The sequence below is a fragment of the Jaculus jaculus genome, chromosome 10 (assembly GCF_020740685.1).
Source record: "Jaculus jaculus isolate mJacJac1 chromosome 10, mJacJac1.mat.Y.cur, whole genome shotgun sequence".
NCBI classification, from domain to species: domain Eukaryota; kingdom Metazoa; phylum Chordata; class Mammalia; order Rodentia; family Dipodidae; genus Jaculus; species Jaculus jaculus.
Window position 1 is genome coordinate 77,539,345 of NC_059111.1, and position 14,926 is coordinate 77,554,270.

Here is a 14,926-nt window from a genome sequence, read left to right on the forward strand (position 1 = left end):
ATGGCTGGACCAGACTGCATTCCCACCAGCAGTGTAGAAGGGTTCCTTTTTTTCCACATCCCTGCCAACATATATGATTGTTTGTTTTCATGATGGTGGCCAATCTGACAGGAGTGAGATGGAATTTCAATGTAGTTTCAATCTGCATTTCCCTGATGACTAGTGATGTAGAACATTTTTTTAGATGCTTAATTGCCATTTGTATTTCTTCCTTTGAGAATGCTTTATTTAGCTCCATAGCCCATTTTTTTGATTGGCTTGTTTGATTTCTTATTATTTAACTTTTTGAGTTCTTTGTATATCCTAGATATTAATCCTCTATCAGATATATAGCTGGTGAAGATTTTTTCCCATTCTGTAGGTTGCCTCTTTCCTTTTTTCACTGTGTCCTTTGCAGTGCAAAATCTTTGTAATTTCATGAGGTCCCAGTGATTAATCTGTGGTTTTATTGCCTGAGCAATCGGGGTTGTATTCAGAAAGTCTTTGCCAAGACCAATATGTTGGAGGGTTTCCCCTACTTTTTCCTCTAGCAGTTTCAGAGTTTTAGGTCTGATGTTAAGGTCTTTAATCCATTTGGACTTAATTCTTGTGCATAGTGAGAGAGAAGAATCTATTTTCATCCTTCTGCAGATATATATCCAGTTTTCAAAACACCATTTGCTGAAGAGGCTGTCTCTTCTCCAATGAGTATTTTTGGCATTTTTATCGAATATCATGTGGCTATAGCTACTTGGGCTTACATCTGGGTCCTCTATTCTGTTCCACTGATCTACATGTCTGTTTTTGTGCCGGTACCATGCTATTTTTGTTACTATGGCTCTGTAGTATAGGTTAAAATCAGGTATGGTGATACCACCAGCCTCATTTTTGTTGCTCAGTATTATTTAGAAATTCGAGGTTTTTTGTGATTCCAAATGAATTTTTGGATTGTTTTTTTTCTATTTCCATGAAGAAAGCCTTTGGAATTTTGATAGGGATTGCATGAAATGTGTAGATTGCTTTAGGTAAGATTGCCGTTTTCACAATATTGATTCTTCCAATCCAGGAACAAGGGATGTTTCTCCACTTTCTAGTGTCTTCTGCAATTTCTCGCATGAGTGTTTTAAAGTTCTCATTGTAGAGATTCTTTACTTGCTTGGTTAGGTTTATTCCAAGGTACTTTATTTTTTTTTATGCAATTGTGAATGGGAGTGATTCTCTGATTTCATCCTCTGTGTGTTTGTTGTTAGCATATATGAAGGCTACTGATTTCTGTGTAGTTATTTTGTATCCTGCTACATTGCTGTAGGTTTTGATCAGCTCTAACAGTTTGCTAGTAGAGTCTTTAGGGTCATTTATGTATAGAATCATGTCATCTGCAAATAATGATAACTTGATCTCTTCCTTTCCAATTTGTATCTCTTTTATGTGTGTCTCTTGCCTTATTGCTATGGCTAAGACTTCCAAAATTATATTAAATAAAAGTTGGGACAGTGGACACCCTTGTCTTGTTCCTGATTTTAGTGGGAAAGCTTCCAGTTTTTCCCCATTTAGTAATATGTTGGCTGTAGGCTTGTCATAAATAGCCTTTATTATATTGAGATATGTTCCTTCTATTCCCAGTCTCTGTAGGACTTTTATCATGAAGGGATGTTGGATTTTGTCAAATGCTTTCTCTGTGTCTAATGAGATGATCATGTGATTTTTGTCCTTCAACCCATTTATGTAATGTATTACATTTATAGATTTGCGTATGTTTAACCATCCCTGCATCTCTGGGATAAAGCCTACTTGCTCAGGGTAAATGATCTTTTTGATATTCTGTTTGCCAATATTTTGTTGAGAATTTTTGCATCTATGTTCATGAGGGAGATTGGTCTGTAATTTTCTTTTTTTGTTCTATCTTTGCCTGGTTTTGGTATCAGGGTGATGCTGGCCTCATAGAAGGAGTTTGGTAGGATTCCTTTTTTTTTCTATTTCCTGGAAAAGCTTAAGAAGCAATGGTGTTAGCTCTCCCTTAAACGTCTGGTAAAATTCAGCCGTGAATCCATCCGGGCCTGGGCTTTTTTTAGTTGCGAGATTATTGATAACTGTTCGGATCTCCATGTATGTTATAGGTCTGTTTAAGTGATTAATCTCATTTTGATTTAATTTAGTGAGGTCACATAGATCAAGGAAATCATCCATTTCTTTCAGATTTTCATACTTTGTGGAGTGTATGCTTTTATAGTATGTCCCTGTGATTTTTTGAATTTCTCTGTAATCTGTTGTGTTTTTACCTTGTTCATCTCTGATTTTATTAATTTGTGTCTCTTCTCTCTTTCTTTTGGTCAGATTTGCTAAGGGTTTATCAATCTTGTTTATCCTTTCAAAGAACCAACTCTTTGTTTCATTAATTCTTTGGATTGTTCTTTTTGTTTCTATTTCATTAATTTCTGCCCTAATCTTTATTATTTCTTCCCATCTACTGATTTAGGTTTGCCTTGTTCTTCTTTTTCCAAGGCTTTAAGGTGAAGCATTAGGTCGTTTACTTGCGACCTTTCTAATTTCTTATTATAGGCACTTAAGGCTATAAAATTACCTTTTAGAACTGCCTTCATTGTGTCCCAGAGATTTTGGTATGTTGTGTTCTCATTATCATTTGACTCTATAAATTTTTTGATTTCCTTCTTGATTTCTTCATTGACCCATTCATCATTTAGTAGTGTATTGTTTAGTTTCCATGATTTTGTGTATGCTCTATAGCCTTTCTTGCTACTGATTTGTAGTTTAATTCCATTGTGATCACATAGAATGCAAGGAATTGTTTCAATTTTCCTGAATTTGTTAAGATTTTCTTTGTGTCCTAATATATGGTGTATTTTAGAGAATGTTCCATGTGCTGCTGAAAAGAATGTATATTCTGCAGCCTTTGGATGAAATGTCCTGTATATATCTGTTAAGTCCATTCCTTCTATGACCACCTCATTTAGTCCAGATGCCTCTCTGTTTATTTCTTCCCTGGATGACCTGTCAATTGATGAGAGTGGGGTGTTAAAGTCACCCACCACCACTGTGTTTGGTGTTATCTGTGACCTTAGTTCTAATAGTGTTTGTTTGACGAATTTGGGAGCCCCCATGTTAGGTGCATATATGTTTAGGATTGTAATGTCCTCCTGTTGGAGTGTGCCCTTAGTCAATATAAAGTGACCTTCCTCATCTTTCTTGACTAACTTTGGACTAAAGTCTACCTTGTCCGATATTAGGATAGCAACCCCTGCTTGTTTTCTAGGCCCATTTGCTTGAAGCACCGTCTTCCAACCTTTCACCCTAAGATAATGTCTGTCCTTTGTAGAAAGATGAGTTTCTTGGAGACAAAAAATTGTAGGATCCTGCTTTTTAACCCAGTCTGCAAACCTATGTCTTTTCGTTGGGGCATTGAGGCCGTTGATATTAAGAGATATTATTGAAAGGTGTGTATTTATGTTTGCCATATTTTTTTTGTGGTTCCGGTTCTACCTGTGCTCTCTTCTGTTAACTAGTATTTGAGTATTGCTTGTTTTTATAGGTTCCTTGTATGTGTGCTTTTCCTTTTCTTCAGCTTGGAAGAGTCTATCAAGTATTTTCTGAAGAGCTGGTTTTGTCTTCAAATACTCCTTTAATCTGCTTTTGTGATGTAATATCCTTATTTCTCCGTCTATTTGAATGGATAACTTTGCAGGATAAAGTAACCTTGGTTGACAGTTGTTATGCTTCAGATCTAGGAATATATCACTCCAAGCCCTTCTGGCTTTAAAAGTTTGTGTTGAATAATCTGCTGTAATCCTGATGGGCTTGCTTTTGTACGTAACTTGATTTTTCTCTCTAACTGCTTTCAATATTTTTTCTTTGGTGTGTGTGTTTGGAAGTTTGATTATAATATGGCTAGGAGAGGTTCTTTCCGGCTTTTGTCTGGCTGGGGTTCTAAAGGCTTCCTGTCTCTGCATTGGCACCTCTTTCCCAATTTGGGGGAAATTTTCTTCTGTGATTTTGTTGAAGACTCCTACTATGCCTTTGGAGTGGATTTCTTCTCCTTCTACTATGCCCTAAATTCTTATATTGGATCTTTTCATAGTGTCCCGAATATCTTGAAATTCCCACTCATACTTTTCTATAAGCTTGTCTTTCTCTTTGTTGGACTGTATTAGATCTGCCACCTGGTCTTCTAGCTTAGGTAATTCTGTCCTCTCCCTCATCCATCCTACTGGTGAGATTTTCTACAGAGTTTTTTATTTCATTACTGTGTTCTTCACTGCTAGTAATTCTGACTGATTTTTCTTTATTATTTCTATATCCTTATTTATGTCTTGTATTGCCTTCTTTATTTCATGAAATTGGTGTCCTGCGTCTTCTTTGATTCCTTTGATTTCCTCTTTGATTTCTTCTTTGTTTCTTTTGATTTGTTCTCTGACCTCTTTGAACATATTTATAATCATTCTTTTGAATTCTTTCTCAGGCATTTCCTCTAACTCATTCTCGCTGGAGGACATTGGCATCTTTATTTTTAATGATATGAAGTAGTGTCAAGATTTCAAGAGTGACGCAAAGACTTAAGAAACTCACAGCTGAATGGTATTTAAAAACAGATTTTAATAGGGTCTATTACAAGAGGGGGAAAGAGAGTCTAGTAAAAAATGACATTCAGTTTTGAACACAGTAAGGGAAACTGGGAATTGATAGTCACTGTATGGTGTGTGTGTGTGTGTGTGTGTGTGTGTGTTTGTGTGTGTGTGTGTAGCCAAGGGGGCAATGAAGTTAGTGGACCTTATTACTAAAAGGGTATATGAACTGACCTTCAGAATTCTTGGCAAAGGTTGCCCAGGGTGATGAGATTTCACTTGAAAGGTGAATGAATGTTCACGGGGAACCTGGTCAGGTACAGAGAACAATGCAAGGTATTTGTAAACTGATTTAACAGGATATTTTCGAAACCAAAGGATGCATGGAGGTCCAGAAGTGGAACTGAGCTGGGAAGAGATTCTGGAGAACTTGGACTTTTTGGTCAAGGAGACAATTTTTGTAGCATTCTAAACAGAAAATTCATATGTTGTCTTTCCTCATGTACTAAAAGGAGGCTTTCCTTAAATGGTCTTAAATTCTACACCGTGCATATTTCACCCATTGTTGACATGTGTGTTAAGCTGGGATATAGCTGATGAAGTGTTTTGTTAAAGCTAGTCAAACTGCCTTTCTGTTTCATCCTTGTATATAAGTGATTTGATATTTTTATGCTTTTAGAACAAAATGGAAGCATTTAATAAGTCTGATCATTTAGTCCTCCTTTGGTAATCTAATTTATGATATAAAGATTCAAAGATAGCATCATATATCGTGGATTTCATAGTTTAGGTCTCTTATTGAGTGAATCATTATTTCTGTATTTCTCATTTTGACTGCCCTTTCTTTTCTTTCCCTTCCCCTTTTCTACTTGTGCTTCAGGGTAGGGAATAGTTCAGTCTAGTTCTATGTTTCTGCTCCTGTTGTTTATCCCACTTACTTAAATACAGAGAAGGTTGCTTACAAATTAACCAGCCACTTAAGTTTAACTTTTTCTAAAATTATTTCATCCCTAGTTTTCTACATTATCACCATTCATCTATACTATGTCATATATCTTCAATTAATGCAAATTCAGAATTATTTTGTTAACTTATAAATGGTCCTGGTTAAAGTGAGTTGCCTTACCGAGTTGGGAATACAGAGTTGTTTATCAATTAGAAAAGATAAGAGTGATAAATGATGAAAGCAGAGCTTCCTAACTTTCACCAGGGGCAAATGCAGTTTTTTCATGTTGGGAGCAACTAACGTGTACCAGTTCTTCTTGTGTGTTCCTTTTTATCACAGAAAGTCATGGAAGATTCTATCAAGTATTTTCTGAAGAGCTGGTTTTGTCTTCAAATACTCCTTTAATCTGCTTTTGTCATGTAATGTCCTTATTTCTCCGTCTATTTGAATGGATAACTTTGCAGGATAAAGTAACCTTGGTTGACAGTTGTTATGTTTCAGATCTAGGAATATATCACTCCAAGCCCTTCTGGCTTTAAAAGTTTGTGTTGAATAATCTGCTGTAATCCTGATGGGCTTGCTTTTGTACGTAACTTGATTTTTCTCTCTAACTGCTTTCAATATTTTTTCTTTGGTGTGTGTGTTTGGAAGTTTGATTATAATATGGCTAGGAGAGGTTCTTTCCGGCTTTTGTCTGGCTCGGGTTCTAAAGCCTTCCTGTATCTGCATTGGCACCTCTTTCCCAATTTGGGGAAAATTTTCTTCTGTGATTTTGTTGAAGACTCCTACTATGCCTTTGGAGTGGATTTCTTCTCCTTCTACTCTGCCCTAAATTCTTATATTGGATCTTTTCATAGTGTCCCGAATATCTTGAAATTCCCACTCATACTTTTCTATAAGCTTGTCTTTCTCTTTGTTGGACTGTATTAGATCTGCCACCTGGTCTTCTAGCTTAGGTAATTCTGTCCTCTCCCTCATCCATCCTACTGGTGAGATTTTCTACAGAGTTTTTTATTTCATTAACTGTGTTCTTCACTGCTAGTAATTCTGACTGATTTTTCTTTATTATTTCTATATCCTTATTTATGTCTTGTATTGCCTTCTTTATTTCATGAAATTGGTGTCCTGCCTCTTCTTTGATTCCTTTGATTTCCTCTTTGATTTCTTCTTTGTTTCTTTTGATTTGTTCTCTGACCTCTTTGAACATATTTATAATCATTCTTTTGAATTGTTTCTCAGGCATTTCCTCTAACTCATTCTCGCTGGAGGACATTGGCATCTTTATTTTTAATGATATGAAGTAGTGTCAAGATTTCAAGAGTGACGCAAAGACTAAGAAACTCACAGCTGAATGGTATTTAAAAACAGATTTTAATAGGGTCTATTACAAGAGGGGGAAAGAGAGTCTAGTAAAAAATGACATTCAGTTTTGAACATAGTAAGGGAAACTGGGAATTGATAGTCACTGTATGGTGTGTGTGTGTGTGTGTGTGTGTGTGTGTGTGTGCGTGTGTGTGTGTAGCTAAGGGGGCAATTAAGTTAGTGGACCTTATTACTAAAAGGGTATATGAACTGACCTTCAGAATTCTTGGCAAAGGTTGCCCAGGGTGATGAGATTTCACTTGAAAGGTGAATGAATGTTCACGGGGAACCTGGTCAGGTACAGAGAACAATGCAAGGTATTTGTAAACTGATTTAACAGGATATTTTCGAAAACCAAAGGATGCATGGAGGTCCAGAAGTGGAACTGAGCTGGGAAGAGATTCTGGAGAACTTGGACTTTTTGGTCAAGGAGACAATTTTTGTAGCATTCTAAACAGAAAATTCATATGTTGTCTTTCCTCATGTACTAAAAGGAGGCTTTCCTTAAATGGTCTTAAATTCTACACCGTGCATATTTCACCCATTGTTGACATGTGTGTTAAGCTGCGATATAGCTGATGAAGTGTTTTGTTAAAGCTAGTCAAACTGCCTTTCTGTTTCATCCTTGTATATAAGTGATTTGATATTTTTATGCTTTTAGAACAAAATAGAAGCATTTAATAAGTCTGATCATTTAGTCCTCCTTTGGTAATCTAATTTATGATATAAAGATTCAAAGATAGCATCATATATCGTGGATTTCATAGTTTAGGTCTCTTATTGAGTGAATCATTATTTCTTTATTTCTCATTTTGACTGCCCTTTCTTTTCTTTCCCTTCCCCTTTTCTACTTGTGCTTCAGGGTAGGGAATAGTTCAGTCTAGTTCTATGTTTCTGCTCCTGTTGTTTATCCCACTTACTGAAATACAGAGAAGGTTGCTTACAAATTAACCAGCCACTTAAGTTTAACTTTTTCTAAAATTATTTCATCCCTAGTTTTCTACGTTATCACCATTCATCTATACTATGTCATATATCTTCAATTAATGCGAATTCAGAATTATTTTGTTAACTTATAAATGGTCCTGGTTAAAGTGAGTTGCCTTACCGAGTTGGGAATACAGAGTTGTTTATCAATTAGAAAAGATAAGAGTGATAAATGATGAAAGCAGAGCTTCCTAACTTTCACCAGGGGCAAATGCAGTTTTTTCATGTTGGGAGCAACTAACGTGTACCAGTTCTTCTTGTGTGTTCCTTTTTATCACAGAAAGTCAAATCTAATGATTATAATTGTTTGGGTTACATTAATATTCATGGCACATGCCTCTTACCTTACACAGAACTCGCTCTCTGTGTGTTTAATACACCATTTTGCCTTTCATTTTGATTACCATGATTTTACAGAGGGTGAAACAGCAGCTGGGGGAGAATAAACACCAAGAGCTTAGTGTCAGTATTAACATACTGATGCAGTTATACTGAGAAACCATCTTTTGAGGTACATTAAAAGGAAATGCCATGTGGAAAGAAAGCCCATTGCTAGGACAATAGGGAAATAATATGTGATGCTGGACAAGAACATGCCTATCTTCCTGTGATTGCACTTAGCTCTGAGTGCTGGATGCTTCAAGGCACCTGCTCGAGCACAACTAAAATAAAAGGAAGGTTATTAATATATTTTATACTGGAAAGCCACTGGTCATTTCCAAAGCTTAGAATATTGACAGTACTTCATAGATGAAAACTACAAAAAATATGCAACATAACTATTTTAAGTTTCATAGATGTAAAATTCAAAGTAACAACTGAGCTATGTGCCCCACAATGGAAGTTCAAAACAGGACCTTGACTCAACCCTTGTCTTTTGTTATTAATCATATATACTGTTTTATCCTGAACATGATGTTAATGATAGCACTTCTTGTATGTCCTTTTGGATATTATTGCAGAAAGAGTCTCCTAACTTGTTCATTCTGTGGAATTTTTAGATGGTCATTAAGAGACAGGTTCTTAAGAACTTTGGCAATTGTAGTGACTTGGCTAGGTGCATGTGGCAGCCCACTTTGGTTTGTGAGTTCCAAGGCACTTCTGACCTATGATTCCAGGAGGCCCCAGTTCAGTGTTTCTCATGCTTCCCACGTGGGATTGTATACTATGTTCTGCAGCTGTTTAATCTGCAAGCAACCTACCAACTCTGTGCTTCACAAAGCAAAGCCCCTTACTGTAGAAACATGATTCTTTTTGAAATATTATTTTGTATCCAGCCTGAAGTATATCCATGATTATTTTAATGTAAAATATTTCATCTTCTAATTATCAAGTAAAGTCACTGCTGTCATTAAGAGTACTCTTTCTGATGTTATATGCACCCCAGTTTGCAGAATCATGAACTTAGTATGGCTTGGAAAGAATTCTTTAGATAAGTATTTCAAATGGGATTGACAGATAGCAACTAATTTCAGAATATATAGTAGAAGTTGGATACTTAGAAGATTTCCACTTTCTACACTTAGTTTTGTTTAAAGAAGCCAGTCTGAAAGTTTCATAGTCTGACTTCTAGACCTGTCTCACTGCTTCAGGCTCATTTTCACTTCTGTTAAATGAGAGGATGAATTATAACAGATGAAGTAGTCTCTTCACAAGTGAGTTCTGTGAATTATTACTTGTGATTCTAAGTTCTAAGGGTAATTTCCAGTAGCTAGTAGGAGGGGGAAATGGCAAGCTGTGGTTTAATGGTCATTGAGTTTCGGTTTGGCAAGGTTAAATGTTTTGGAAAAGCAGAGCTTGGTGGCACACGCCTTTAATACCAGCACTCAGAAGGCAGAGGTAGGAGGATTGTCATGAGTTTGAGACCACCTTGAGATAACATAGTGAATACCAGGTCAGCCTGGGTTACAGTGATACCCTACCTCGAACCCCCCCCCCCCAACCATACACTTAACATTGACCAAAACGCTAAGTTTTATATTACATATATTCACTGAAAAGATATTCTAGGGTTGGAAAAATAGCTCAAAAGTGCTTGCCTTGCAAGCATGAAGACCTAAGTTGAGTCCTTAGAACCCATCTTAAAAAACTGGAAATGGTGGCATTCATTTGTAATCCCAGAGACGAGGAGGTAGACACAGGAGGGAGGATCCCTGAGGCTCTTTGGCTGGCCAGTTTAGCCTAATTCACAATCTCTAGGCTCATAAGAAAACCTGTCTCAAAAAAAAGTTGGGCAGTGTTTCTGAGCAGCAACACTGAGGTTGTCTTCTTGCCTCTACACACAGGTGCCTCCCCCACCCCACAAAGATGTTCTAAAGGTTTGACCTTTAAATAAGCATTCACTTTGTCTTACATTTGTTCTGGAGAGTTATAGTACATTTAGCACATATGAACCTCTGAGATATCCTGCACTATAAAAATTTCAATGTTACCACACTGTTTCTCAAATTGTTCCTCCCTCAATTAAGCTAAAACCTCTCCTAGCAGTCCTACTTGTAGAGAGGTGATGTAAAGTGTTTTCCAGTTCAGTCATGTTCTTCAAAGTCACCATGTGGTGCTCTGTCAAAGTAAGACCTAAACAGCCTGATTGACAGTTTTCATTCAGGCCTTCTTGGTCGTTTTTGTGGCATAGCATGTGTTACAGTCAGGTTCAAATTACTGGAAGAAATCACCAAACTAAGAGCAGCTTGTGGGAAAAAAGGTTTATTTTGGCTTACAGGCTTGAGGGGAAGCTCCATGATGGCAGGGGGAAATGATGGCATGAGAAGAGGGTGGACATCACCTCCTGGCCCACATAAGGTGGACAATAGCAACAGGAGAGTGTACTAGACACTGGCAAGGGGAAGCTGGCTATAGCACCCATAATCCCACCCCCAACAATACTCTGCCTCCTGGAGGTGTTAATTTCTAAATCTCTATCAGCTGAGAACCTAGCATTCAGAACACCTAAGTTTATGGGGTCACCTGAATCAAACCACCACATTCCACCCTTGGCCCCATAAACTGATAACCATAAATGATGTAAAATGCAATACATTCATCCAACTTTAAAAATCCCCATAGTTTTTTATAAATTCCAATGATGTTCATACATCCCCAAGGTCCAAGATCTTTTAACTGAGCCATGATACCAAAAAGTTCCTCCAAAACCCATAATGGCACAGAATAAACACTCATACTGCAAAAGATGGCATTGGCATAGCAAAGAAATACAAGACTTAAAACAACCAGGGCAAACATCAAATCCTGTAGCTTCAAGCCCAACAACTCTAGCCAGTGACAGGTCTCCATTTTAATGAACAACAAGTCTCTGGAGTTCTAATTCCTCCCCTCCAGCTTGGCTACTTATAGTCCTGGTAAACTTCTTCTGGGGCTGATAGCTCTCCTGGGCAGCCATCCTGTGGTTCCAGCATCTCCACTGGGTCTCCACTGCAAGCCACAGTTCATCCTCATGGTCTCATGGGGTCTCCATGCAGGCAACTAGCAAATTTACTTCACACTGCCCATGGCCATTTCCAAAACACAAGACTGTTGCAAACTCAATGGCCCTCTCTTTCCTGCATTTATTATACTTCATAGTACCTGGTTGGGTGCCAGTTTGTTAATCCAGGGTGGAATAAAGCAGAACTTGAAGAACAAGACTCTCCTTGAGCACTCAGTCTCCTTCAAAAGAGTCTACATTCTTGTTGCCCCAGTGCAGGTCATCTGGCCCAATCTCAATAGTTGTTATCTCTCAAACAATTCACAGGTGAATAGGTAGCAGTTTAGGCCCAAAGATTTCATTTTTTTCTGTGTCATACCACTCTACTTACACCAGTTCATTTCTATGCAAAGCAACCCTGCACAACTTCTCAGGACACAAGTATAACAGTAAGCTTCTCACACAAACTGCTAGCCAAGTCCAAGCAAAGCTTCTTCTCACCCTCATAAGCCAAACCTCACATTCCATAGTTCTTACTGCATTCAGGTCTGTCAACTCTGTCCAGAATAGTCCATCAAGCTGCAAGGCATCTCTTAGGCCAAGGTTTCAAATCCTTCCACATTCCTCTTGAAAATCAGCTTCAAAAGGCCAAAGCCACACAGTTAGGTGTCTAGCAGCAATCCTACTCCTCGGTACCAACATTACTGTTGCAGTCAGGTTAGCATTGCTGGTAGAAATCACTGAATTAAGAGCAGCTTGTGGGGAAAAAAGAGGTTTATTTTGGCTTACAGGCTCGAGGGAAGCTCCACAATGGCAGGGGAAAACGATGGCATGAGCAGAGGGTGGACATCACCCCCCTGGCCACATAAGGTGGACAACAGGAGCAGGAGAGTGTGCCAAACACTGGCATGGTGAAACTGGCTATAATACCCATAAGCCCTCCCCCAACAATACACTGCCTCCTGGAGGTATTAATTTCAAAATCTCCATCAGCTGGGAACCTAGCATTCGGAACACCTAAGTTTATTGGAGACACCTGAATCAAACCACCACAGCCTGTATATTGAAATTGATCATATTGGTACAGTAAGATGGATGTTTCATTGCTAAGAGGTCACCCACCCAATCAGTATACTTTGTGGGCAAAGATGTGGCAATCTAATCTGTGAAACATTATCAGTAAGGAAAATTGCCTAACATATTTGATTCTTTGGGTATCACCAGCAAGCATGTCTGGTCTGTGAGAAAGATATCAATGGCAGAACACACTACACTTTAAGTAGTTTGCTTTCTCTTGGCAACAGTTAATTGTTCCTTTACATATTCCAGAAACTCTCCTGACCATCTTTGTGGGTATCATTATTAGTGGTCAGTAGTCAACTAGAAATCCACAGTGGAAAGGGAGTGAAGAATGAGAGCTTACAGAGGAGGCAATACTCTTTGTTGATATACTGCTTTGATTAAGTCTGCAGCATCCTATTTTTAGAGTGAGAGCATCTGTACTAATGTCTTGATGGAATAATTCTCATGTAATGCGAGATAGGGTTTGTTTTTTCAATTCACATTTCCTAGCGAAATAATTATATAGTCATATGGTTCAAATAGAGAAGAAAAGCATATTCATATTAATATATTCTTTAAAAATGTATTAAAGAGCAGTAAGTTATATCTATATTTTTCTCACTGAAGGCCTATTTCCAAGTCTATCTTCAGCCCTCACTTTCAGCTAGTGTCATTGCATAATTATCTTCTGAATAGCTTACTTAGAGATTCTAAAGGAATTAAGAAAGAAAAAGATACTAGATTAGATTTTAAAGTGATCTAACTTAAAGGGGAACTACTAGAGAAGTAGAAGGGTGTTGGAAAGAGTAAGGAAGGGCAATACTACAGTGGATATATTCAAAGTGTGATATATGCATATATGAAAATGCAATAGTGAAGCCCATTGTTCTATACAATTAATATGTGTTGACAATAAATACAGTTTTAAAAAAGAAAATGACCTACATCACTGTTAAGTTAGTCATTTTACTCAGCTTAGATAGGAACCAAGATAAGTGATCATAACCCACTTGGTAATAGATACTTTGAATTTAGAAGTACCAAGTCCTTCCCAGATTATGTTTTGTATTTGCTGTAATTTTTTCCATAGAATAACTCTTAATTTTGCATTTATTTACTCTAGGAATCCTGTTGGAGAGAGCTCAAGTTTTAAAACTAAGTGTGAAACTGCATGTTCACTCAGTAAGTAACAGGGAGCACTGAGAAATTGCATTGACAATCTATTCTGGGCTTGTGAGCCAGCGGTTTAATTACCATCTATTGAGCCTATTTGATTTGTCACTTCTTGGGATCTGGCCAGGCAGAGCTAATTCACTCTAGCAAGGAAGAAGCCAGAACATGGAAGGAGATACTTAAGCCAGTCTAGCTTCAAATTTGGACAGAGCCCAGCATGTCAGGTCAAGCTCAGAGCCCACTGTCATGCACAGTCATGAAGTGCCACAAGAGCACACAGAAGCCACAGCAGAAGATCTGAGAGAAAGAAAGGGGGAGCATGTGAACTAATAGTCACAGGCCTGCAGTTATAGAAGTCCCAGCCTGCTGTGCTGTCATCCAGCAGGAGGCAAGGAGGTTGGGCTTCAGTGTTCAGAGGCTGAACTTTAGTTTTAAAGAGCCATCCTGACAAGGGTGGGCTAAAAACAGGTGATTGGAGTGAGACCTGGGAAAAGAAGCAGAAAAAAATGTAAGATACCCAGGAGACATTAATAAGCTATTTAATAATAAGCTCTACCTATAGGCCTCCCCATGGTCTAATAATGTATAGCATTTTATATGAGTTGAGATACATCTGGAAATGGAAAATTATTCATGTTGTACATTATTTCCTTGGGGAAGAAAGTACGATCTTGGAGAAAGGGACTTTGGGACATGATCAGGTGCAACGCTATAAGGCAAATTAAAAAAACAACATATGTTTTGTAGGGACATCTACTTTGTCTTCTGTTTGCATCATTCCTGTCCCCAAGAAGGCCTACAGTTACTGAGTAATAACTGCCTGTATAGGCAACATATCACTGGTGCTTGCTGTGGTGGGCAGTGCATGAGTGCATCAGTGGTTATGAGTGCAAATTCTCTGTCCCAAGTAGCTTCGGTCCTACTTCTTTCCCTACATATTTTTATGACTTGGGGAAAGTCCTCTATCTTTTCTATGTTTGTGTCCCCAATGGCAAAATGGGAACAGTAGTGTTAATTACCTCACAAGGTAGCTAGATGGATTAAATAAGCCTACATTGTAAGATATATAGAGGTGTTTAGTCCTAATTAGCTCTGTACACATATTTGTTAAGCAAGCAAGTAAGCAAAATGCATATTTTCATAGCTTCCAAGAATCCATCACAAACTAACTTCACTTCTGTTTCATGAGTGCTGTTCTCTTAGACCATTAAACTTTTATTTTGTTTTGTTTTAGTGTTTCAAGGTAGGGTCTGGCTGTAGCTCAGGTTGACCTGGATGGAATTCATATGTAGTCTCAGGGTGACCTCAAACTTCTTACTCTGCATGTACCACGAATGCCCAACAACATTAAATATTTTGTAATGGAGAAATATAATTAGAAGTATCACCAGCAGATCATTGGATTGAAATTTTCATCTT

The 14,926-nt window shown here is 37.8% G+C and overlaps 1 protein-coding gene across 8 annotated transcripts in view; it reads left to right on the forward strand.

Moving 5' to 3' along the window:
• The window catches only part of St7 (suppression of tumorigenicity 7), a 312,701-nt gene that overhangs the window by 136,695 nt on the left and 161,080 nt on the right, over window positions 1-14,926 (forward strand). The window contains exon 2 of one of the 8 annotated variants that reach the window (XM_045160303.1): window positions 13,458-13,516. The exons of 6 other annotated variants lie outside the window; for them this stretch is intronic. In XM_045160303.1, the coding sequence (XP_045016238.1) occupies window positions 13,458-13,516 (59 nt within the window). Of the gene's footprint in view, window positions 1-13,457; window positions 13,517-14,926 lie in introns of those variants that run through there. One more of the 8 variants, XM_045160305.1, reaches the window with a different exon arrangement.